The sequence below is a fragment of the Amblyomma maculatum genome, chromosome 9 (genome assembly GCF_055883805.1).
Source record: "Amblyomma maculatum isolate TAMU_Amacu chromosome 9, ASM5588380v1, whole genome shotgun sequence".
In the NCBI taxonomy this organism is placed as follows: domain Eukaryota; kingdom Metazoa; phylum Arthropoda; class Arachnida; order Ixodida; family Ixodidae; genus Amblyomma; species Amblyomma maculatum.
In genome coordinates this window covers 65,635,751-65,662,722 of record NC_139352.1, presented here as the reverse complement: position 1 = coordinate 65,662,722, position 26,972 = coordinate 65,635,751, and the positions used below count along the sequence as shown (strand labels likewise).

Genomic DNA, 26,972 nt, shown 5'->3' with positions numbered 1-26,972 from the left:
AGAAGAGCACTCCAGGGTGAGAGGGGCGCTGCGCGGGCGGACAATGGCTTCGGCGTCGTCTCCAAGTGTGGCACCACAGTCTCATGTCCGTAACCATTTAGTGCTTGCATCTACTCTCCTTTACTGGAGAGGCAGTAATTTGTTCATACATGGGTCTGTATTGCTCAGAATGAATAGTCCACAGTGTTTAGTGAAGTATATATTAAGTGCAGGCCACTTGGTTCAAATGTCTTTCAAGCACGCGAGCCTAGGAAAGAATTGAAGAACACTTAAGCTACTCCTTATTTTGGGGGTTTGACGAAAAAACTTTAGTAGTTCCCGCAAGCGGTTCCTCTTGCGCGTTTAGACATCCGAGCACACTCTCCCTTCATAGACATGCACTTGCATTGCACTTCGATCGAAGCATACCACTGATAATGAAAGAGGTCGTTTCAAATGTCCCTCTGTGTCATATCTTTGTGCATGCTCAATACCTGAAGCTTTCAAGACCACAGATAAAAATTGAAGTTAATCCATCAAATCTACAGCATTTTCTTTCATTTTGTTCATTCTTGCAAGATGGTGCTGGATTTCTTAATTGTTGCTTTTGTAATCACGAACATACTCATTCTTGTGCAGTTTATGTGAGACTTCCCACTGCCCGAACACCATAGTACGACAATTTTCCCGAATATCGCATAAAAATTGCGGGACAACCGTTATTCCTATGGCGAGTTCCTAGTCCTAAATCTGTAGTCCTAGTGAGAGGTGGTGCCATACGATTTGTTGTTGCTTATAGTATACATCTGCTAGTCATGTTTAAGGCCATCTTAATATAGAGATTTGAAGCGACTGAAGTTTATGCCTTCGAAGGTCTCTGATTGTAATGTAATCGATTGGGATTGTGAGTGATTGTGATGTTGTCGTTCGTAGTAGAGTTTCGTGTTATGGCATACAATATGCCTTTGCCTACATCATACATCTAATCATATCAGAGGATAGCTAGAGACATGGGTTGAAACTGACAACATATATAAGTGCTACCTTATGTCAAGCCAAACATTCAGTGTGAAGAATGACAAATCACGTCCTTTACTCAAGGCCCACGCAAAACAGACTACCAGAAAAAAAATTTCTATGCTTCCCAAGAACATCACTTAAAAGCATTTAACCTGTGGAAAGTTCCTAGCGATACGCATAAGCAGCGTTACTCAGAAAATGTGACGTCGTCATTGTCCTCAGTATTATGAGCAATCACCTGCAAGGCGCTGCAAGTGTTAGCTGGCAGCTGGCATGACTAAGCACTGATTTTTGGAAGCTTTGTGCTCCTAAACGACGCCACATTATATCAGAAATTTTAGAGCAGCTGCCAACTCGGGGTGCTCAGATCGAAGTGTAAAGTTGAAATAAAAATCAACTTGCTCTCTTCTTTGATGTCAAGTATATGCCCGCTAACGACGGAGCTCTATCGCGTCATACGTTTAAAGAAGGAGCTTAAATGTCCCGTAATTTTTCCATAGCCAAAATTTCATCGAAATTGATGACAGTACTCCTGAGCCCGCCACAATAACAAAGCCTACGAAAAGGAGACCATGTTATCAGCGTTTGATGAGAAGGTTACCTTCCATATAAAATATTAAACAGGAAATCCTTTATGTGGGCCACGCATTCGCAACACACCTAACTTGTGGGTAAACTGTCTTCACAGGACAGCTGCTACTTGAGGATAACATCCCAATTATCCGAAAAATTTTTGATGGAATTTTTCGCCATACATTGGCAAACGCTGATGCTCAGGCAGACACTTTGCATCCCGAAGCGCTAGCGCAGCGTAGAACAGGATATGATGATGGCAGCAACAAGGGACAATAGAGTGAGCTGTGGGAGATAGTGGCTTATCTGTTGTGGCCAAAAATACAAAGCTGGTCTGCTCCCCTTCGAAAAAAGTCACTTGGACAAAGTTACTGGGCGCTCCCAAGAGAAAGCAGGGCTAACTGCCGGCAATCCGAACGAAAGACTGTCAACGTGATCCTTCTCCGCAATCTTACAGTTTAAATATGTAATAACCGGTGTCATTAATAGGCAATGGAATAGGAATAGGCCATCGTAGGCAGTCTCTGTAACAACTATCCTGCATAGATGAAAGCTTAAGTTTGGAGTCATTTTCGACGAGACATCACACAAATCATGAGTTAAGGTACATAAAGGAAAGGCTGACGCGAGCGCCCGAGTTTTTCCTCCTTTTGACAATAACGCTATAAGGATTAATGAATCGGTAAGTTCCCTGTACTGCTCTAACCTTTTCATTTCATTTCCTCAATGCAGGCACCTCCTTGAAAAAGAAAAACGTCATGCTGACTTTCGAAGACTGGCTGCCCACTTGCAATAACGCGCAGACTTCCTACATTCAAACAAAATCTGACTGGCGGTCACGTGTCTATAACAGAGAGTAACGCACACCTTTCCCGTAATCCGATTACCCAATCAAATACCCATAAACTAATTGGAATCCTTTTAAATAATTAAACGACGATAGATGTATCAGGAGGACGGCCACAATGTCTCTGGCCAATGCGTCGTGGCTGCAGATGCATGGCAAGATATACTTACATTGTTCTGGTACGGCATAAACATGATGGATGACTCGACGAGAGTCTTACTTGGCATCAAGATCTCCACCGTACAGTTCTTGAAAAGCTGGCAATTCTCCTTGTTGATCATGCATTTTTCACCACTTCTGGTCGTGGCCCGGAAGCCAATCCTCTGAGAGCACGAGTTCAGCCTCACCTTGGAGCATGATGGAAAAGAAAAAAAAAAAGAATAATAAGATGTTTCAACTGAGCGCCTTCAAGTTCAATACGATGTGTCGACTGCAAACTATTGAGTCGCTCGAGTGCAGAAGCAGGGCTGCTATTTTCACAATAAAGTTTAAACTTTTAAGCTATACGCTGCTTGTTACAGAACGTTGAGAACATCCTTGAAAAACGGGTCAACACAGCACACGACAGACAGCTCCGCTATTGCGGTAGCAATTTTTTAAAGACCTGCCGATTTTAAGACTTGGAGGAATACGGGGCTAATACGAAGGTGGTGAAAAACACGTGATTGACACATCGCTAATGTGCTCTATTCTGCAACGAAATATGGTAGAAACTTGCGATATAAGTCTGGAACAGATCACATATAACTCAGGTGCCTGAGATTACGCTGACGTCGCCCGCATTGATAACTTGCCTGAGTAGCAGAATAGCCATAGCCACTGCGCCGTGGGCGTGCACTGCAGGCTTTACAACTTCTATTAATGAACATTTCTGATCTTGCTTTAAAATATTTTGTCACAAACCTTCCCGCTTCATTGTGCTCTTAGTTTTGATCAGATATTAGGGCACTTTATTGCGATATTTGGCTTTCTGAGCTGTGTCTGCGTTAACCGGAAACCAACAAAAGGTGATTTCTCCGCTTCAGCGTATTCTTGGTTCTGATGCGACATTTGGAAGGTTTATTATTGATCTTATGGTTTTTGGGCTGTATCATCATTGAGAAACATCTGGGAGAAGGCGGTTATATCAGAAAAGTAATGTTCGAGATAGACTAGTGTTCTTTCCAAACTCAAGTTCCAAGTCACGTTTTGATGAAAAGTTCTTTGTTTCAGGTAGTAAATTGTTTGCGACGCAAAATATTTACACTTGTCTTTTTGCGCAACCAGCGTTTTATTTGTTAATGCGGTATATTTGAACATATCAGCAGACGTGGTTTATTACAAGTGTAGTTTTAGTGTGTGTTCACGGTTTTTCACTCCGATATATATGAAATCAGTGCCTCTAAGACTGTCATCAGCAGAAGAACGCTAGCACACTGCTTCTGTGTGATAACGACCTACTTTTAGGTTAATAACTGAGGCTGTTGATTCTTTATATCGCAAAAAAAAACACCTTAATCAAGATCGTACCAGGTTTGCCGCTCCCCTTTTGTATGCCGTCTTTCAGAAGGTCTTGTATGTGTATGTTTTCACACCATTTTTATCACAGACTTGCTTTCGTCTCCGCGTTTTTAACGGCGCTCACCCTGTTATCGTCGCAATAGGTGAGGGGAAATGTGTCGTCGTCATGGCTTCCGTACTCGTCGAACACGCCATACCGGTAGTGGGCCCATTCGTGCACAAACACGTAGGCTGTAAGGATGAAATGGCGATGAAAAATGGTGCAATTAGTATGTAACTTACCGCAGTTGGTAGAACCTCCGATTAGTGTCATTTCTCCCTAATGAATTTCATTTTTATCCTTTAAGTTTCATATAACTGTCTTATGTGGCAAACTGCATCAATAAACAAATGGCAACAAGCTGCTGGGCAGCGAACTAGAGCGGTTAGGCCTATCGCTAGTGTCAGTATGACTGTTTTTTAAAGTGCAGTTCTCAAATAGAAAAACATTTATTGGTGACAGAATATGGCTAGCCCCTCTGGACTCTCCTGGCTCGCAGGCCTAAGGGACAAGGGGATGATGGCGTTTCAGAAGCGGGCGCCTGGAGGTCTTGTGTCCCGGCGGCCTCTTCCTCCAAGCAGATGGTTAGAAGCTGGGGCTCAGGGTCCCAACTACGCATCAAGGTATTCCAGGTTTCTCTACTATATATTTTGTGTGCTCCCCCGATAGAGTGTGAACATTCTAAAATTATGTGATCGAGGGTCCCTCTCTCATCACAAGTTTTGCATTTATCATCCTTTGGGGCTCCGCAGCCCCTTGAAGTGTTTTAAGCCCCGCGCGCGTTTTTGTATTTATATTGCGTTTGCGCGGGCGGCGCGAGTGCGCATGAGTGAGCAGCCAATCTTGAGGGCGGGTTGTTAGCGGCGAAAAGACGAGTAGATAAGGGCGTCGAAATTAAGGCGCGGGGCCTTTTGCCCTGGCGGGGAGGCCAAAGCGGGGAGGCCAGCGAGCGTCACGGGCCATCCGGGCATGCAGGGACGACGGAAAGAAGACCAGAGGCACGAAGATGGAAGGAGTGCCTGTAGAAATGGCCTCGGCGTATTCGCGTGAGCTGTTGACACGAGAGGAGCAATGTCGCTTGGGCCGCAGGTAGTGCTTTTGCACCATCGCTCGCCCTGTTCGCGCCGCAGTGTGTTTTGTGTGCCGCGGTGAAGCCCTGACCCTCGTTCGGTTTTATCCTTGGCAATGTATTGTCGTGCTGGTCGACATCATGTCTCCAGCGCAGTGGCATTTCTTTTGTTTGTTCCTTTCATAAAGTGCTTTTGCATTTGTCCGGAAATAAACCAGTGTTTTTAAGAGAGACTGGAACTAATTGTCACTCAAGGGCGAGGCCAAGGGTCGCGGACCCCTGTTCTGAAGGCGAGGCCGTCAATACCTAACCTGAAAACCGGGTGCGGCCACCTGTAGGTTTGCAATCGTCTCCAGGGGAGGGGGGAGGGCAGTCTGCGTTTCAATCTATATTGCTGCATAATCTTTCCATTTTTTAGCAGGCGTTCTCCGCTCCCTCGGTCGCCAAAGTATATCCTCGTTTCTCGGTTGTAAAGAACTCAAGCCAACTTGTGGGATGCTTTGTTCTCGGTGATGGCTGCGTGAGCCGATGTACAAATTATCTGAACTTTCCTGGTCAACCTTCTCTGGTCTAGCATTTGGTCTAGAGATCCTCCCCTTAATAAAATTTTCGATACAAGTTTTGCGGTCACTTATTACTTGTTGTGCTTCCGTTCATAAGCTAGCCAACGCTATCGCAACTTCGGCAGCTTGAATGCTCTGCTCGCGCAGGATGACGGCCGCCGCGGCGTAACCTCGGCCTTTGACGACAGCTGCCACCATGATGCTACCGCAACCTCCGGTGGCATCCAACTAGGCTATCGCACCTTCCGACATTTCTCCGATGAGAATTTCTAGAGCCTTGGCTTTGTTTTGCCTTCTGCCTTTGTTGTGTTGCGCCGGATGCATGTCTTTTGACACGAGGGGAATTCCAACTTTGGACAGGATAACTCCTCCTGTCTCTTGTCCCAGAGTCTTTCGATTTGAAAGGTGCGCATGGTCTCAGCTAGTTCTGTACATGATCTGTGTACTCCTAGAGCTAGCATTCCTTCCGTGGGTATGCATATGGATAGTCCTAGCACTTTTGCTGGGGCACTTCCTCATCGGGGAATATATTTTTGCTCTTTCTGCAATTTTTAAATTAAGGTACGGTGTTGCGTAGCTTATCCGGCTTAGGACAGATTTTCTTAAGCTACGTCTTCAGTTTTCCCTTTCAGCCCTCAATGTATATAGGGCACAAGCCTGATTAGACTCAGAGTCTGCATCATGTGACGGTCCAGCCTCTTGATAATCTCGACATTGCGACAACGCGACTGGAGGATCAGGCCTAGGATTCGATTTGCTCAACCTTCCGTACGTGTGTACCGTCCACATTATTGTTTCTATCAGAGGGTGCATTACCCCTTAGGTGCTTCGAACTATATATAAAGAGTTCGGAATTTTTGTGGTTGTAGAAGAACGGCTGATTGGGCAAGTTGGTGAACCATAATGGACAGTAATATACGTGCGCAACAAAGACGAGACAAAGAGGAGAAGTGGACAACGACGGCGCAGAGGATTGGCAGGCCAACGACGGTGGTTGGCCTGCCAATCCTCTCTTGGCCGAGAAGTAAAAATGGTGTCAGTGGCGATTTCAAGCAGATTTTATACTGTCGAGCGGCTGCCCCGGTTGACCCATAGTTTGTTATCGTAGGCGTACGTATTAAATTACAGTCCCTCGAGCTTTGCTACTTTGTCGAGGAGTTCTATCATGGTCACGTTGAAAACTAGAAGGAGCAGCAGAGACGCCTGTGATGTGCCCTGGCTTCCTAGTTAAATCGTGGGGGGAGATTCTAAAGCTTGAAATCTCATGCGAGCAGTTCTGCCCGTCAAGAAATTTCTGGTGTACGTGTGTGTTTTGGTACCTACGTCTAACTTGTTTAGTACTTCTAGAATGCCTCAAGTTTCACATCATGAGCTTTCGTGAGATCAAGCCCTTACAAAAATGCATGTTGGGTGTCTATAGAAATTCGGATCAGATCTGTCAACATACGTTGTTGAAACTCTATTGATAATCATCGACATCTTTGAAAGTGCCGTGTTGACCACATGTTGAGCTCTTTTGGAATAGTGGCTCATGTGTTTCTTAAGAGCGCTTTTGAAATTCGCACCACTGAAATTCTGTCGATTTCAGGCTCAACTGCTTCAAAAACTCTGCAAGTGACGCTTTTTGATTTTCTGCTACCTTTCTACTCCTGAACAACAGAAAATAGTACACGACCATCGGTTTCCCAGGAGCAGACACGAGGTGATTTTCATAAATACAAAAGTAGTACAGTACATCTCCTAGCTGCGATAACTCACCACATTATATGTTCTGCTCGACCAATCAACAATCATGTCAAATCAGTGCTTGGTAATGATAAGTATAGTGAAGCTTAAAAAAACAACAAAAAAGATCTTGTTATTTTAAGCCCGATTATACATGCTCACCTAATAACGTATACTCTGACCTGGCTAGATTGTTGATTGGTCGAGCAGAACATCGAATGTGTTGACTGATCGCAGCAAGGATATGTAATAATAAATTGGTTCACAGGAAGGGAAAGGCGCAGTAACTGTCACACTTGCTCTGTGGACACCCGAACCGCGCCGTAAGGGAAGGGAGGAGGGTGGGAATGAAAGTGGAAAGAGAGAAAGAGGAGCCGTAGTGGAGGGCTACGGAGTAATTTCGACCACCTGGGGATCTTTAACGTGCGCTGACATCGCACAGCACACGACGCCTCTTCGTTTCGCCTCCATCGAAACGCAGCCGCCGCGGTCGGGTTCGAACCCGGGAACTCCGGCACAGTAGTCGGGCGTGTTACCACTGCACCACCCCGGCGGGGCACAAGGATATGTGCTGTATTACTTATCCTTGTGCCCCGCCGGGGTGGTGCAGTGGTAACATACATCATTTTTTGTCGTTCCGCAGTGGAAAAGGAACAAAAATAAAATGCGCGTTAATAAGAAACGAAATAAGGATTGCATCGTTGCTGAACCCATACCATGAGCTGGGTTGTTTATTTGCTTTATTTCAATTCATGCGCAAGGTATGACGCCAGGCAGTTCTTTGTGTAAGATGCTGATACATCCGGGAACTCCTCGCATGCGTAAACTGAAATAAACAATGGAACTCATAATTAAGGTGTGGTATATACTAACCAAAAAAATAAAGCGAAGCGATCTGTACGCTGCCCCACGTCATAGGTCAAGAAATTGCATTTCTTGTCTAAAATGAGTTGGCACTATTTTTCACTGCTTAGTTAGCATCGCCGCTGCCTCCAGAACTCGCCAGCATTACCCTACGGCGCAGGTACCGTATCGAAATAGTACAACACTGTGCTGAACAACCCGTCAAGAACGGTCACCATTTAAAAGAAAGAAAATGTCGCGTCCGCGGTAGTGACAAACCTCGTTCTCTTTATCGCTCTCCCTTCCCCCTCCCCTCTTCTTTTTTCCGACGAGGCTGGCTTGCCTGCCGGAAATATGTACATACGCGCTTGATTATCTTGTAGCACATACTGTACAAGACTGGCATCAACACGAAAAGGAAAAGCAAAACACTCACCGAAACGCAGACGCTCAGTCCGCCCCGCTTTTCGCCTTGAATCCAAAACGCCTGCGACTGCTCAACTTCTTAAACACGTTCTCTTCGCGCAGACGCTCTATCCCAACAACGGACTCCTCCGAAGAGTTCAGTGCGTATGGGTCTCACTTCACTTCGCGCTCCGATGGGAACAAAACGAACTTCGTGATAATCGCCACCAAAAAACCTCCACACGATGCTTCGCTCACAGTGCAACATACGACCACGGTGGCGGGAAAGCGCCAACTGACCCACCGTCGCACTCACGCAGACCCGCGTCGCCGTGCAAAGAAAACACATGCAGAAACGGGGCGCAGAAAAGCGGTTTCACTTCGGGGAAAAAGGGAAGTCGCGGCCACGGCGCGAATCCGGCCATGCCAAGGCCGCCTCGGTGAGGAGAAACGGCCGAGAAGGCAGAGCAGAGACACCGCGGGGAGCCCCCTCCGAGCAACAGGAAGCAATCCCGACCCTCCCGTCTTGCTGGCGCCCGTCCGCGGGGCACGGGGACTGTGCGTACGAAGGGGACAAGAGCAAGGCGGCCGAATGCGTGTTTGAAAAAGTCACCGGAAGAAAACGCGCTTTATCCTTCTTTTTTTTTTTAATCCAGCGAATGTTTTTGTTATTCTTGTTCACTAGTATCCGTGTGACCAAACCGTGCTTATTAGAACAACCCAATACTTAAAGTGACTTAATTTTAGCGTGGTGGCCACTTCAAAAAGGAAAGAAAAAAAAACTTTCGAAAGACACGCAGAGCGGTGGAGGATTCCAATGCAGACTGCACCTCATTTTGCGGCAATGGCCTATGGGCAAAAACATCTAGGCTTCTGCAGAATGTCAGACACTGAAGCATATACTGAACTTTGCAACTGGTTTAATGAAGCTCTGCCCTGCCCTACATAGTAGGTTAAATCCAGGATCGTGTTCGTTAGTGCGATGACTCACTGAACTTATTTTTGATATAAAATATATACGTATATCCTAGCATTACAGTTTCCTTATGTGACATACAAAATATGATCTATTACGAGGTTTGAGTGGCATTCAGTGATGTGTTTGCATTAATAGTGAGGGGAGCCTTTGCCATCATAAAGTTTTCAGGGCCATATTTTCGCTACTCTGTTGCGAGCTATCAGCTATGTGTGCACCGTTAATGTTAAAACTGTCCATATGCACTTGCCCAATAAATATGAACGTACACGCAATTGGGCTCTGCTCTTATATTACGTTGCAGAATCTGGCCAATCGTTAATTTCAAGTGAGATCAAAGAAGCATAACGAAATCGCTACATGTTTTCAACATTGACGCCTAAAACCGCTTAAAAACGTGGGTCAGCACTACAGTATCCGCTATTTTCTTCGTGAATGTTGAAAACTGACAACAAAAAGCATATAGAAACAATAGTACAGAAAGTCTATTGGGTAGAACACACTGAAAATTTGGTTGGCCGTGTGAAGACTATACTCAACTGGGGCCGAAAGTCTATCGATATTCAATAAATTCAATAGGCGGTCAATAGTCCGACAATGGAGTTTCAAAACCCATTTTTGTAAGGGCTAGGTCCAGGTTTGTCCGTGCGTCCTTCGATTTTGAGTCTAATTTATTTATATCGCGTTTAATTTGGAGCATGTTGTCCTGCGTACAAAGGTGAGAACCGAAGCCGCTCATCTCATTTGGCCACAGTCTGTTCCGTTCCATGAACCCCATTAGTCCGGTCTGGAATGCGGGTGCACTCAATCTCCCTACGTAGGAGGTTAGGAAGGTTCGTCCTAAATTTGCCAGTTGGGGAGGCTTCCCTGGTTTTGGTATTAGAATGATATTTGCGGTTTTCCACTGCTGTGGCAGCTCGCTTTTTTCCCAGGATTTCTGCATATACTCCATTTTGTGCCTAATCCTTACAAAAATGAGTTTTGAAACTCTATTGTCGGACTATTGACCGCCTTTTGAATGTACTGAATTTCGATAGACATTCAACCCCAGCTGAGTGCAATCTTTACAGGGCCAACAGAATTTTTATTGTGTTCTACCCAATAGACTTTTTGTGCTATTTTTTCTATATGCTTTTTGTTGTCGGTTTTCAACATTCAAGAAGAATCAGCGTATACTGTTTATGCTGACCCGTGTTTTTAAGTAATTTTAGGCACCAATGATAACAACATGATGTAACAATTTCGTTATGCATTTTTGATCTCACTTGTAATCAACTATTGGCCACATTCTGCAAAGGAAAATATTAGAGCAGCATGCATTTGCGTGCTCGGTCATGTTATAGAGAAGTGAATATTAACGGTGCCCACTTAGCTCAAACTTCGCAACAACACAGTGAAAATATGCCCTAAAATCTTCACGATGGCAAAGGCTCCACTAATATTGCAAATATATCGTAATGTCATTCACAATCCGTAATGGATCAGCTTTTGTATGTCACAGAAGGTGACTTTAGTGGTGGGACATATTTTATATTTATCATAAAACAAGTTCAGTGAGTCATCATACTAACAAACAGGATCCTAGATTGAACCTACTATGTAGGGCAGGACAGAGCTTTTTTAAACCAGTTGCAAAGTTCACTATATGCTTCAGGGTCAGACATTCTGCCCAAGCCTAGGTGTTTTTGACCGTAGCTTATTGCCGCAAAATGAGGTGCAGTCTGTATTGGAATCCTCCACCGCTCTATGTCTTTGGAGAGTTTTACTGTTATTTTTTTCTTTTCTTTCCTTTCTTAAAGTGGACACCATGCTAAAAACAAGTCACTTTAAACATTGAGGGGTTCTAATAATCACCGATTGATCCCGCGGATACTATAGAGTTAACACGCATAGCAAAAACATTCGCGTATGAAAAAAAAAAGAAGAAAAAAAAAACAAGATTGCATGCATCTTCTATCGGGGACTCGTCTTTTCAAAGAAGCATTCGGCCGCCGCCTTGCTCCTGTCCGCACCCCACTTCCCCCGTGCCCCGTGAACGGCGCCAGCATGTCCGGAGAGGTCGAGGGTCACTTCCTGTCGGCAGGGGGAAAAAAAGGAGGGGGGGGGGGAGGAGGGGTTGCTCCCGCTTTGTCTCCGCTCTCTGCCTTCTCCGTGGTTTGTCTTCACGGAGATGACCTTGGCTTCAGCAGTCGCGCAGCGGGGGTGGCGGCTTTTCACCGAAGTTGTTCTTCTGCGCTCCGTTTTCTTTGCACGCAGACGCGGGTACGCTGAGTGCGGCGATGTGCCAGTTCAGTTGGCGTTTTCCCGCCACCGTGGTCGCATCTAGCACTGTGAGCGAAGCACCGTATGTAGGTTTTTCGCTGGTGATTATCACGAAGATCGTTTTGTTCAAATTGGAGCGCGAACGTACGCATTTGAGTCTAAGTCTTCGGAGGACTCCGCTCTTAGGCGGCAGCTTCCGCGCAAGGAGGACGTGTTTAAGATGTTCAACAGTCGCAGGCGTTTTGGATTCTAGGCGAAAAGCCGACGCGGGCGGAGCATCTGCATTTTGGTGAGCGTTTTGCTTTTTCCTTTTCGTGTTCGTTCCAGTCTTGTACAATGTGTGCTACAAGGGGAAGCGCACATGTAAATATTTCTAGCAGGCAAGCTAGCCTCGTCGGAAAAAAAGGAGGGGGAGAGAGAGAGAGAACGAGGCTTGTCTCTAACGCGGACGCTAGGGCCGATGGAACGCCAGTTGGGATGGCGACATTTTCTTTCTTTCTTTTACACGGTGACCGTTTTTGACGGATTTTTCGGCATAGTGCTGTACTCTTTCGATACGTTACTCGCGCTGAGACGGACACATTATCGCGATCATAATATGCCTCTGTCACACATTGTGGGTTATCTGAATCTGTGCAGCTCCACCATTTTTGCAGTGTTTTTTGTTTCCGCTTATTTCAGTGCCTATAGTTGGTAATTTTGCTTGACGTTTTCTGGGTAATAATGCTTGTGACCTGCGCTTTGCTATTTATATTCACAATTGGATCTTTGGCGGCAGCATATATTGTTTATCAGGGAGAAATGAAACATGTGGTACTGCTGCCGAGTTGTTGAGGCAGCGGTCGATTCCATCTAAGCAGTGAAAGACAGTGACAACTCATTTTAGACAAAACATTTCTTGAGCTATGACGTGGAGCAGCGCACAAATGTCTTTGCTTTATTTTTAGGTTAGTATATACCGCAACATAATTATGATTTCCATTGTTTATTTCAGCATCACATGCGAGGAGTTCCCGGACGTATCAGCGTTTTACGCAAAGAACAGCCTGGCGTCATACCTTGCACATAAATTGAAATAAAGAAAATAAACAACCCAGCTCATGTTATGGGTTCACCAAAGATGCATATTTTTTCTTTCTCATTAACGCGCATTTTTATTCTCTGTTCTCTTTCCGCTGCGGAACAGAAAATGGTGTGTGATCAATGGTTAGCCAGGAGTCAGCACGAGGTGGTTTACAATAATGCAAAAGTAACACAGCACATATCCTTGATGCGGTTAGTCAACACATTCTATGTTCTGATCGACCAATCAACAATTTAATCAGTTTAGTGTAGGTTAATGAGTGAGTAAGTATAATGGGGCTTAAAAGATCAAGATCTGTTTTGTTCTTTAAAGCCTCACTATGCTTATCATTAACCAGCACTGATCAGACAGGATTGTTGATTGGTCGAGCAGAACATAGAATGTGGTGACTTATCACAGCTAGGAGATGTACTGTACTACTTATTCATTAATGAAAATGACCTCGTGTCTGCTCCTGGCAAACCTATGGTCGTGTACTATTTTCTGTTCAGGAGTGGAAAGGTAGCAGAAAATCAAAAAGCGTCACTTGCAGAGTTTGTGAAGCATTTGAGCCTGAAATTAACAGAATTTCAGTGGCGCGAATTCGAAAAGCGCTCTTAAGAAACACATTTGCCACTATTCCAAAAGAGCTCAACATGGGGTCAACACGGCACCTTCAAAGATGTCAATGATTATCGATAGAGTTACAACAGCGTATGTTGACAGATATGGTCCGAATTTCTATAGACATCCCACATGCATTTTTGTAAGGGAATGGAGTCGCCGTTTAGGTTTCTTCACGATTTGTTCTTTACCCCGTCTGGTCCCGGGGCCGAATTCGTTTTGAGTCTCACGATTCCTGCCCTCATCTCAACCTCCGTGAAGTTTCGCTGGGCATTCTGTTGTAATCGGGGAGGGATGTAGGCGAGGTATCTCCCACGTATGTTTCTATTAAGTTTTCATGAAGTCCTCGTCGTCTTCATCGTACGCGCGCCTAGTATTTGATAGCCTTATGTCACATGGCGTCTTATACTTTTCCGGGCCTAACAGGTTGCGAAAGATGTTCCATGTTTTAGAGAGAATCGTATTTCTCTCCACTTCATCGCCCTTATTATGTGAGTTTTGCTCACATAGTTTGCAAGTGTAGCTGAGGGTTAGACAGAATCGTGTCTGTCGAGGGGCAGACATAGTGGCCGAATAAAACGTACACTAGCTCGTCAAATACCGAAAAAAAAATGCTTTAAACATGATGTTTCGAGACACCTACGGGTCTCTTGATCACAATGAAAGAATGTGTGAAATGGGCTGCCTTTCATATATGAGGCGACCCATTTTAGTTTGTTTTTAATATTACACCTTACATTACAGGCCCGGGTAGAGCTTCTATATAAAATTACAATTAAGCTGAAGTGCATTTTACTATAATTCTGGACAGCCCTTTTAGCAGTACACTGGTCGTGCCGATCGAGTTTGAGCAATGAATAATTAACGTGCCAAGAAAAAGACCTGAAAGTAATTTAAATCTTCTCGCTCTTAAATGTGATTAAAAACAAACAAACATATAAACTACACTGTTTCAAGATATAACTATTTTATTACAAGCTGTCGTCAAAGTATTCTGCAAAGCCGTTAATTGCGCTGGGTCGTCTCCGCACCTGACTTGCTCTGCAACACTCTTCTTGAAAGCAAGGTGGAAACCAAGTTGTCGACTCCTACGAATATGTACAAGACATTGCTTATTTTCTTTTGTTTTTCATTGTAAACTTCAGCTAGGAAGATTTGCTTCGTAAGTTTTGGAAGTTAGCGTATGTGATTGCTTGGCTAACGTCTCCCCTTTCAGTTTTTTTTTTTGTCTGTCTCCAGTTTCTGCTGATTGACGCTTTCGTAGCCCATAAGCTTTTACTGTTTTCACGAATCACCAGCGATGAAAACGTGTACGTGGGTACTAACAATCTGGCAGCGGACGACTCAAGCTGATCGTTTATTAGCTGGCAGCTTAAAAATGGTGCCGTTCGTTTGCCCAATAATCAAAATACCGTCCGTATTCCGAGTCTGCGTCGTTATCGAAAGTGCCGCTATGTCCCTGACGTGGAATCATCTTATTGATGGAAATGGCAGAACCGGAAGTCGCCACCAGTTCCAGTTTTGTAGTGGCAACATCCGGCTTCGACATTGTCACCAATGAGATTATTCAATTTAAGTGAGATACCGATAACGACGCAAACTCAGAATACGGACCCTGCCTCCGTTTCGTAAGAAAGGCACCATGCAACCCCACCGGCTTTCAAAAAAAAAAAAAACGTTTTGGCTTCTTTGGCTAAACACAAGCGTACCTGGATTAATGTACTTCGCCATGGTCGATTCCTTCAGTTCTGCGATGAATGCAGGAGGAATCTGTATGAAATCTCCCGGCTGGCCGCAGGGCCGCGTCTGTTTCGTGAAAGGCCGGTCTTCGTGAGCTGACGCTGGAAGCTCAAAGCGGACGTCGCTCTTTTCGAAGGAGTTCCCAGACACGAGTCTCGCACTGCTTCTCTTGGGCCACGTGTTCGGGAAGTGGATGGTCACGTGTTTGAAGAACACACGTCCGTTCGTTGCCCGGTGCAGGAATTCGGAAGAAGACTGAAGCAGGGCCTATGGGTGGCGATACACCATTTCTGCCATTCACTCAGGCATGCTTATATTATATATTACCCGCAGAAGTTGCTCCTACACGTAAGCATTCCTACGGACACATTGAGAAGTTCGTCGTGTTAGCTTAATGCAGAGCGGGAATAGGTTAAGCAAAAGGTAGGAGATGAAGAACTGTCGTTATATTTTGGTCATAATCAGCAGGCTAATCATCATCATCATCATCATCAGCCACTGCAGGGCGAAGGCCTCTCCCATATTTCTCCACTTAATCCGGTTCTGTGCTAGCTGCATCCACTTGACCCCTGCGAACTTCTTAATCTCATCCGCCCACCTAACTTTCTGCCGCCCCCTGCTACGCTTTCCTTCCCTTGGAATCCAGTTTGTTACCCTCAGCGACCATCGGTTATCCTCTCTTCGCACTACATGTCCTGCCCATGTCCATTTCTTCTTCTTAATTTCCACTAGAATGTCGGTAACTTGAGTTATTTCTCTGACCCAATCTGCACGCTTCCTATCTCTTAATGTTACCCCTACCATTTTTCGTTCCATAGCCCTCTGGGTTGTCGTCAACTTAAGTAGAACTCTCTTGGTTAGCCTCCACGTTTCAGCCCCATAGGTGAGTACAGGCAAGACGCAATTGTTGTATACTTTCCTCTTGAGCGATACCGGTAAGCTGCTAGTCATAATCTGCGAGTGCTTGCCAAATGCGCTCCATCCCAAGCTTATTCTTCTTGTTATTTCCTTTTCATGGTCTGGATCTGCGGTTACTACCTGTCCTAAGTAGACATATTCGCCTACTACTTCCAGTATTTCGCTACCTAATGTAAACTGCTGTTCCTTCCCGAGGTTGTTGAACATTACCTTAGTCTTGTGCATATTGATTTTCAAGCCTACCTTTCTATATTTTCTGTCTAGGTCATCAATCATTATTTACAGTTCATCCCCCGAGTTGCTTAGCAAAGCAATGTCATCAGCAAATCGCAGAATACTCAGGTATTCTCCATCTACCCTTATCCCTAACTGCTCCAATTCCAAGTCTCTGAATACTTCCTCTAAACAAGCTGTGAATAGTGCTGGGGAGATTGTGTCTCCTTGCCTAACACCTTTCTTTCTGGGAATTTTGTTACTTTCTTTATGCAGAACTATGGTTGCTGTGCAGCCACTATATATATCTTCCGGCACTTTCACGTACGGCTCATCTACCCCCTGATTTCGTAATGCCTGCATCACCGCCGAGGTTTCAACTGAGTCAAATGCTTTTTCGTAATCAATGAATGCTATGTATATGGGCTGGTTATATTCCCAGCATTTTTCTATCACTTGATTGATGGTATGGATATGATCGATAGTTGAGTACCGGTTCCGAAACCCTGCTTGATCCTTTGCTTGATTGCACTCTAAGGTTGTACTGATTCTATTAGGGATTACCTTAGTAAATACCTTATACGTAACAGACAGTAAGCTGATTGGTCTGTATTTTTTAAGGTCCTTAGAGTCCCCTTTCTTGTGAATGAGGATAATGTTTGCATTCTTCCATGGTTCCGGTACCGTCGATGACACCAGGCACTGCGTATACAGGGTGGCCAGTTTTTCTAGCACGATATCCCCCCCGTCCTTCAGCAAATCTGTAGTTATCTGATCCTCTCCAGCTGACATATCTGCGGCCAGCAGGCTAATAGCGGGCCGCAGATATGTCCGCGCTGCTAAAGATGAAAAAAATAATTTTAACAACTACTAATTGAATATTTATTGCGGAAAATATCCGTTTGAGGTCTAAGATGTTGCGCATAACTGCATGGCTGATCACACAAGACCAGTAACATCATTCGACAAAAACTGTGAACACAACAACGCGGTTTCCCAACTACGCTTGCTCCAGCAAGCATAGTGGGAAACTGCGTAGGCTGATGCTTTTTTTTTCTTTTTTTTTTTGAAATGTATTCATTGAAAGTGACTGAAGCCTTTGGAGTTGTAATGGGCCCTGCATAATAATCGTTTGCAGATTTAGCGGCAAACAAGTAAGATGTCGCGTTCCGAAGCGTGTTGTTCTGCATATAAATATAAAGACACTGTTGGTTTTAGTCCAACAGTTGAGAACCTACTTCATGCAAATATAAGCTATCCATATATGTGTTCTTCAAATATTATACTCGCCTTTACGAACTTTCTGCCTTGCTGATCTTTTTTCAATAATTTCATTCAACTTTTTATTTTGTTTCCATATCGTGCTGCAGTGACGTATGTATTCCATAACACTTTTGAATATCATTGTCGAATTTTTAATGAACTTCTGAGATTTGCTGTTTGCTCCTGCTATGTTGCGTACGGGTTTCCTTGGCCTTTGTCAAGCTGTTTGTGTACAGATTTTAGCCCAGGCGGCCATTTACTTGTTAGAAAATATAATTTGATTTGATTTGATATACCTCCACCATCTCTATCTTCTACCCATGTGTCTTAGATGTCTATATCTGGATAAGCATATGCAAGTCTCTCATTCACAACCCTGTGAGCACCTTTGCCTGCCGCGACTTGAGCCATGTAAGCCTTACAGCCCTGGGCGTCGCATCGTGCAGTGTCCTTAACAGCCTCATTTGCGATCTATTTATCCTTTTCCAGCCTTTACATTTCAATCGCCAGGATAGCTATTCCTAAGAAGGCTGCAGATGTCGAGCTGAAAACATTTAAGCCTCCCCTGCCAATCAAAAACATGTTCCTACAAGTGGGCACGTAGCCACATAGGAAGGGATTTCAGAGACAGTCCCAGATTCTTTTTTTTTCATTATTGCTGCAAATTTGGTATCTTCCAATTATTTTTAGAAACATTTTGCCTTTCTACTAAAATCTATCAAAATAACAGTATAACGTGATGGAAGAATTTTCAATTCCGGCGGTTATTTAGAACGCAGGTTGCAATGAACTCGCTCTAAAGAGAATGAACAATGAAGACCAGTTTACCGCACGCTGTTACTTCTGAGTCCTATATTCATCACGATAGCGAAGCTTGTAATGGTTACATGCACGAAGGTTCTCGGAAAAAAAGCACAGCTGATGTAGTGCTGTACACCTTATGTTTCTTTCACGTTATTCTGCACTGAGTTCGAAGCATTTGCAATATCAGAGAGAAAAGGACAGGTAATACTACCCAGAAACTTTGTTAAGAACACTGGGCGTGATACGCCGGGCCGATGTAGCGAAATTAAAAGTGAAAGGTAATGTTTCATTTCATACCTTAATGTTATCGACGATAGTCTCATTGTAGGCGACGTCTTTATGGATGGCGATCAACAGATCCTTGTAGCCGCCGTCGGCCGGGTCGATCTCCAGCGAAGCTACATTTATCAGCAGGAAGCAGAACACAGCTGCTACAGGCAACCGGCCATCCATTATCTCTTTGTACGCTGCGAAAGGGTGCACAGAAAGCATGAATGCCTTGGCGATGTGCGTACCAGTGAGAATAGTGTATGGGGCGGCAGTCGAAAGTTTTGTAGAGCAGTGTGGCTTTTAAGCATTTCGTTGCATGATCATAGTGAGATTGTAGTGCAGGAGAGGGAGATTACACAAGAAGAAACAAACATGAGCTCTAACTTTCGACAAAGTTTATTAGTGCGAGAGCGCTTATTCGAATGGTCGGGGCCTATCAAAATCGTTTAACGCGTGTGCCGTCGCTCTGATTAGATAAGCTTTTCGTGAGGTCACAAGCATGCGACCTCGCACATGTCATTCAAACTCAGTCCGCTGTACCGGCTCCAACAAGGAGTTTCTCCTACGAGTCTTTTAAGCTCGCCAAACAACAGACACCGATGGACCTTCTCAGTCATCACACACCAAAGCCCAATATTGGGAGTCTGTTGGCAATATCCGGCCCTACACGAGCACATTGCCAACAATGTGTGTGTGTAGTCTGCATTCCGTTGGCAATGTTCGGCCCTACATAAAAATACCTCATTGCCAGCAAACTGCAATATTGGGCATATGGTTTTGGCCGCCTGAGATATATGACTGATCACTGCTTGACTATGATCACTTGTAGTAATTTCATGCGAAGAAACTATCGGCATAGATTCGCACTGATCGAGATCGAGTCAGGATACTCGGTTTCAGTAGTCGAGCGTCCTAGTCACTTAGCCACCGCTGCCTTTTTTTTCACTCATTAAAGCAGTTTAAAATATTGTTAAACTTCCTATATTTCACGCTGGGGCCCTCATGTGACACCATAAATAGGGATACATTTATGGCCACCGCTATCAAGCGCGCCGCTGTACCACAGCCAATCGGTAAGGGCTGTGGATACACCATCGCTATTTCACGCGCCGGCTACCAGATGGTGCGACATGTAATGCGGAAACTGCAGCGCGTAATGTTGATAACCGCAGAAAATTTGTGCAGCCACGCTTTCAAATGGCTTTCGAATCCTAGCCAATATTCTCAACGTCCTATTTTCATACTTCCAGCCCATTTACACGACAAATGCACACTATCACTTCTGCTAATACTACTGCTGCCTTAATATATAATATATAAATATATATAAAATAAATATATAACCGTAGTGACGTCTATCCCCAATGCATTCATCATTTCAGCTTCAATTATAAATTGCGCGGTCGTGAAGTTACTTTTTCTTATAACAGTTTCCTCAAGAAATGGCTTTCAATTTGTTGATTCGCACGAAAACCGTGGTCAACGAGAGATCATAGTCATCAACCCTTAACGAGAAGTGCGTACTCTATTAATCGCGCGTTTTGACGTCTCTTCGTCTGGTCGATGTACCGCTCCCCGCATTAAAGTGTTCCTCATATATGACACCTTCAATGCAAGTAACATACACCTTCTGCAGACGAGCCATACGTCCGCGTGCTCCATTGCTGTTCGCTTTTCGAACCTTACACAATGTGACGAAATTCTTTGGGGCCGAAAATACGACGGATGTTTTCGCCCGTTGCCCAATTCCTTTAGATACTGCTTTATTTTCACGCTGTGAAATTGAATCAACTGAGCTGGTTTTGGCGGACACATATGCAAGCTCAAGGCATACAAACTTCGCACATTCGCTAGCGTTAGAATTTCTAGCGCGACAAACTTAAATGAAATTTTCACAAGAGCCGAAGCAGAAAGAATCAGTGGTCTTGTGGTAGACCATTCACCTTGCATATCATAGGCGTCAATGATGCGATACCTAAGACCATGCACCGGGCGCACATTGCTTTTCGAATGAATACTGAGATATGAGACCTTTTTTTTAATTTATATCTTAACCTTATAGAGCTAAAATGTTTCTTCCTGCAAAGAATCCGACCTTGTCGGTGCTGTGGGCGGAAAACTATGGGCATTGCTCTAGCAGGTGGGAGTTTGCACGCGGGTGGCTTATCACAGACTGATGACGTCACGAGACCGGACGGCATGGAAGGAGTTGCCAACTCCGGCTCTTCTTTTGAGATAGGTTGGTGCGATGGGAATTGACTCCATGAGACTCTTGGATCATGTGTCAAGCATGCTATTCTTAGACCATGCAGCCACTTCCTTACCGCTTGGTTCAAGCGGGACTTTTTTGTTTACGTCGCTTGGCCTTCCATACATAGAGGCAGCCTAAGACTGTATGGTAACGATTATTTGGGAAATAATTGAGACATATATAAAAGATCAGAAAGAATGTGAGGAAAAATGCACATTCGTGAATAACGATCCTCAAGAGGAGAGACAGACGGGAGCGAAGAAAGCTAACACGCTATAACCTTAAAAGCTGAGCTGAAGGGTTTCTCTGCATTTTTATCTTTCGCGTTCTCTAACAGATGCGCAATTATCGTCAATAACGTTATAATTTCAGGTCATGTCGTTCAAGTGGGCCTGATAAGTATCACTGTTTGCATTACATCAGGAGCGCATGGGAAATATAGTTGGGCTCGTGAGGGCTTTAAAACATAATGAGAGTGGCCTCAAAGGGGGGGCGGTTGCCAGTTTTCATTAAAAAAGGACATCAAGTAGGGCGTATTAGCTGGGTGTATGTTGGGCGTACGTTGCTCACTGCATAAAATTTACCCTAGCATGAGAAGGCTGCGATTTTATTCAATAACTACTTATTCATTTTCGATGTGGAGTACCTGACCACAACCTCCCAAGTTGAGTTTAAGGTTGGGCCCAGTTAGGTCGGCAGTGACCATTGGGAAAATGGCAAAAACAATTCCAGTGAAAAGCGAATGAAGGAGTTGAATAAATAGAAATTTTCTAATCACCGTGATGTAAAAATATTTCATGACTAAAAACTTCGCTTAATGCAAGGTTGTAGGCTGTTTCGCGGAAGCAATTCTGTCTCCGTTTCGTTATCTAGTGATATAAGGGCTATTTTCGCGGCCTACTGCAGCTCACGTAACGCTACATCTCTGGTTAAAGAAATGTCAACTTCCCTAAAAAAGAAATGTTCCACGTTGGTCAAGAAGTAACGAGTGTATTCGAGCTCCGCCATTAAAGGCTTGATGGCACAGATTCAACTTACGTATCCAGGTTTGCGCACATGAATTTTCTTATCTGCTAAATCCCTACAAAATCCACATGTCCGTGGAATTGCATAAAAGGTTTGGGGGTGCGAACTGATTTCGATGAACAATTCCTAAAACGCGCTGGTTCCCCAGAACGGGATGTAGCTACCCTGGTGTAGCAACTTGGCACAGCCTCCTATGAATACTCCAATATATGAAAGAACCCGACAAACGTCAAAACTGCAGAGCTTTTGAAGGTAATCAATAATGCAAAGTGTCCGATATAAGGAAGTTTATATGGAAGAAATCGAGCATGCTCTAAAGAATGGTAGAAGTCTTAAAGCAGTGAAGAATAAATTAGGCATAGGCGAAAATCAGATTTAAGCGCCAAGGGACAAGGTGGTCATTCTGATCAATAATATGGACAAGATAATCAAAACAGTCAAGGAATTATATACTGACCTATACAACAGCAGAAGTAGGCAAGACAATAATTAGATTGACAGTAGCGGAGAGCAGCACTCAGACGTTCCGCCAGGAACGAAGGAGGAGTTTAAGAAAGCTTTAGACGCTACGAAAAGGCAAAAAGCATCTTGGGAGGATCAGCTCACTGCAGATGTGTTGACGGTGGAGAATAGACAATGCCTGATGACATTGACGGTACCAGAAGTTTGGAAGAGCGGTAACATTACATTAATACAAAGAAATGGGACGCTGAGCACTCGAAAAATTACAGACCAATAAGCTTAATATCCGCTAAGAACAGGGTATTCATTAATGCATTTTCTAATATAATCATTGCGACCTTAGACTTCAATCAACCGCAAGATCGAGCAGGTCCTCAGACAGGGAACTCTACCATCGATCATATCGATAGTATCAACCGGGTGTAAAAACTGCTTCGAATATAAGCTGCACTTATACATAGCATTCATTGATTGCGGAAGAACAGTCATGCTCGAAATCTCAGCAGCCATGCAGTCATTGCAAAATCATGGCGTAGAGCCGTATGTGAAAGTACTGGAAAATATCTATAATGGCTGCGCAGCGAACGCATTCTGCATAAAGAAAGTAATAAAATTCCCATAAACAAATGTTAAGCAAGGAGACACAATAAAAGCAGAACTGTTCACAGCTTGCTTAGAGGAAGTATTCAGAGACTTGGAATGGGATCAGTTAGGGATGATAGTTGATGGAGAATACCTCAGTAATCTGCGATACGCCGATGAGAGTACCTTGCAGCTATCTCAAGGGACACATTGAAATTGATGATTGACAACCTAGGCAGCAAAAAAGAAGGCAGAAATAATATTATGCAGAAGACTAACGTAATGTTCAATAGCCTCGGAAAGGAACAGATATTTACGAAAGGTAGAAGCATCGGAATCGGTAGGCGAATATGACTTTCTAGCACAGGTAGTAAGCACAGATTCGTACCACGAAAAGAATTTAACTAAGGGAATAAGATTGAGGGCGGAGAGCATCTGGCAAGTACTCGCTGATTATGACCAGCAGCTTATCGACACCGTTCAAGAGCAAAGTTTATAAAAGTTGCACCTTGCCGGTGCTCATCAATGAGTTGGAACTTGGAGCGTAACAAAATAAAGGTTCTACTTATTCTAGGACAACGCAAATATTTATGGAACGTAAAATGGCATAAGTGTAACGTTAGGCTATAGGATGCCTACAGACTGTTTCAGAGAAATAACTCGACCTAACGACATTCTAGCAAAATCAAAGAGTTGACATGGGCAGGACATGTATTGCGAAGCGATTTTGCTACATTCTAGCAAAATCAAAGAGTTAACATGGGCAGGACATGTATTGCGAAGCGATTTTGCTCAATGGCCGCTAAGGGTAACTAATCAATTCAAAGGAAAGGAAAGTTCTAGCAGAGGACCGAACAAAGTTAAGTGGGTGGATGAGGTTACGTTCACAGGGTTCAATTGGATGCAGCTATAGCACAGGACCGGGTCAATTGGAGGAATATGAGAGAGGCCTCCGCCTTTCAGTGGTAATAGTCCAGCAGATGATGATGATGACATTTATAATCATTTAGCTTGTGCTTCCATTACGTCCCGCATACGTATTCGCTTAAAGCCGTAAGCCACGACAATTTGTGACGGACTATCGACGTAGGCACAAAGTCCCGCTTTAACCAAGCCATATGAATGTGATTGCGTGGCCTAAGGGTATCCGATGTCTTTCTCGAGGTCCAGACGTCCGAGGTTCGACTCTATGCACTCCTTCGATGTTATGTGGTCTCCCGACACCGCACAACCAGCCGACAATCCGTTAGCAGTCATGTAAATAGCCAACTACCACCTGTCAGAGAGATTATTCGCTTATGACTCCACCAACGCTCTCGCCTGACTTTCGAAAGATTGCAGCGTTTGTCGAGGTCGGTTAAATAAATTCGGCTAAAGAAGAGTCGTATCAATTCAAACAGATTTGTTTAATCCTTCCAACGGTCGTTCAGCTTCTAGATGACGCTAAAATAAAGTTTTGATTTAGTTCGGTTTCGCTTCTGGACAAAAGTACGGCTTGCAATTCCGATTAAGGGTTCAGCTCTGACTTAAGTTCAGCACCTGGTCAGACACAAATATTTCTGAAATGATTTCGATTAACAGGAACTTTATGACGGCTAGGGTCGCGAACACGTCACTAAACAGGAGCACTTCGGAAGAAAGAGGGGCAGTTGCATTTTATTTTAGCTACAACTAACAAAGGGTGATTGAAATGAAATTGATATACTATTTCATGAAGCAAGTAAATAGAGCACTTCTGATTGAAGCTATCTCTAAATAGCGTCACGGCAGCCATGTATCTTTTGCCGGCGCCTGCCTCCTTTCTCCCACTGTATGGAAATCATTACAGGCGTCTCAAAATTCAAAGTGCTTTTAATATAAAGTGTACGTTAAATTCGAGGGATATACAGAGGTGGGCACGAGAATTGGAGCATTCACTTGTATAAAACTTCCTTCGCAAAGATAATGAAAATTAGTCTTTCGAACATAAGAAAAGTTAATTTGGTAACACATACCTTTCAAACTCTGGTGCAGACAAACTCAGCTTGCTCTGTGCGAATTCCTCGATGCCGCGCTTTTTAATCGTGACTCAGAAAGGGTTACTGCTGATCCTTGCTATATGAGAGCCAGATGACCCTTGATAACATTGTATTCTATGCAACCTCCGTGATAAATCAGCATAAATGACGACTATCGAATGTCTACGCACTCATGCGTATTCACGCCCATGGTACCCATACTTGCGTATAGGCAGACAGTTGCCATGAAGTGAAAATAGTTTTAAAACACAGTATCGTATACAGGCAAACACGTAACACATGTGCAGAGAAAGAAAACGAGCACTCAGCCGAATCTTTCCCACAAATGTGCCGATCAGCTAAGAGAACGCAATATTTCCTTCCGTGCATATTCAACCGAATAGTGTCATGTTTCAGCAGGGCGGCCTTTTCTCAATAACATCGGTCATACCGACTCAGCTCTATACGCCATTGCACGGACGTTTTTCGTATACATATTCAGCCGGATAGTGTCATGTTTCAGCAGCGCGGCCTTTTCTCAATAACATCGGTCATACCGACTCAGCTCTATACGCCATTGCAAGGACGTTTTCCGTATACATATTCAGCCGGATAGTGTCATGTTTCAGCAGCACGGCCTTTTCTCAATAGCATCGGTCATACGGACTCAGCTCTGTACGCCATTGCACGGACGTTTTCCGTACACATATTCAGCCGGATAGTGTCATGTTTGAGCAGCGCGGCCTTTTCTCAATAACATCGGTCATACCGACTCAGCTCTATATGCCATTGCACGGACGTTTTCCGTATACATATTCAGCCGGATAGTGTCATGTTTCAGCAGCGCGGCCTTTTCTCAATAACATCGGTCATACCGACTCAGCTCTATACGCCATTGCACGGACGTTTTCCGTATACAAATTCAGCCGGATAGTGTCATGTTTCAGCAGCGCGGTCTTTTCTCAATAACATCGGTAATACCGACTCAGCTCTATACGCCATTGCACGGACGTTGTCCGTATACATATTCAGCCGGATAGTGTCATGTTTCAGCAGCGCGGTCTTTTCTCAATAACATCGGTAATACCGACTCAGCTCTATACGCCATTGCACGGACGTTGTCCGTATACATATTTAGCCGGATAGTGTCATGTTTCAGCAGCGCGGTCTTTTCTCAATAACATCGGTAATACCGACTCAGCTCTATACGCCATTGCACGGACGTTGTCCGTATACATATTTAGCCGGATAGTGTCATGTTTCAGCAGCGCGGTCTTTTCTCAATAACATCGGTAATACCGACCCAGCTCTATACGCCATTGCACGGACGTTGTCCGTATACATATTCAGCCAGATAGTGTCATGTTTCAGCAGCGCGGTCTTTTCTCAATAACATCGGTAATACCGACTTAGCTCTATACGCCATTGCGCGGAAGTTGTATCGGTGGACAATTGCGAAATCGTCGTTTCTATAAGGGCACCTACTCTTCGAGCCTCAAGCTTACTGCGTTATTCATAGCATCACTCATGTTAGCGTTATTTAAAACCCCATATTTCGTCATTAAAAAAAATAATATTTAGTCGTCCAAACTTAAGGCCTATACTGAAAAAAGAGAAACAGGCTCTCTGGCCAAACGGCAGTAGATAAGCCTGAAAGTGCATTTTATATCAAGTTGTTTTGTGGTTTTGGGGGCTCACCTGATCCCTGAAGGTGAAAATCAGAGCACCAGATCACAGATCTCCGCGCCTTCGAAGTGATTTCTCAAATATCTTATACAAAGATCCAATGCCTTTTATATCGAACTTCCTCTCAATTTCATATTCAGCCCATCATCGGCAGTATCATCTTGCGATGACTTTTAAATTGCTTAACATAATGTACTTATTGTGAGAATTTTATATTCGCGCACTAAACGTTTACAAGGATATAATTATGGTTAATCTGCAAAGCAATTCG

At 44.1% G+C, this 26,972-nt stretch overlaps 2 protein-coding genes across 2 annotated transcripts in view; one reads left to right on the top strand and one right to left on the bottom strand.

Moving 5' to 3' along the window:
• The window catches only part of LOC146179262 (uncharacterized), a 57,992-nt gene extending 44,949 nt beyond the window's left edge, over window positions 1-13,043 (top strand). The window contains exons 2-3 of the mRNA XM_084578935.1: window positions 4,459-4,582; window positions 12,797-13,043. Of these exons, the coding sequence (XP_084435061.1) occupies window positions 4,459-4,582; window positions 12,797-12,871 (199 nt within the window). The 3' untranslated portion in view covers window positions 12,872-13,043. The remainder of the gene's footprint in view (window positions 1-4,458; window positions 4,583-12,796) is intronic.
• LOC146179261 (calcium-activated chloride channel regulator 3A-1-like) overlaps window positions 1-25,096 on the bottom strand; it is a 45,168-nt gene extending 20,072 nt beyond the window's left edge. The window contains exons 1-5 of the mRNA XM_084578934.1: window positions 25,013-25,096; window positions 18,725-18,894; window positions 15,199-15,496; window positions 4,044-4,150; window positions 2,590-2,766 (exon numbers count right to left, since the gene is read on the bottom strand). Coding sequence (XP_084435060.1) covers window positions 2,590-2,766; window positions 4,044-4,150; window positions 15,199-15,496; window positions 18,725-18,880 — 738 coding nt within the window. The 5' untranslated portion in view covers window positions 18,881-18,894; window positions 25,013-25,096. The remainder of the gene's footprint in view (window positions 1-2,589; window positions 2,767-4,043; window positions 4,151-15,198; window positions 15,497-18,724; window positions 18,895-25,012) is intronic.
• Window positions 25,097-26,972: the final 1,876 nt, after the last annotated feature.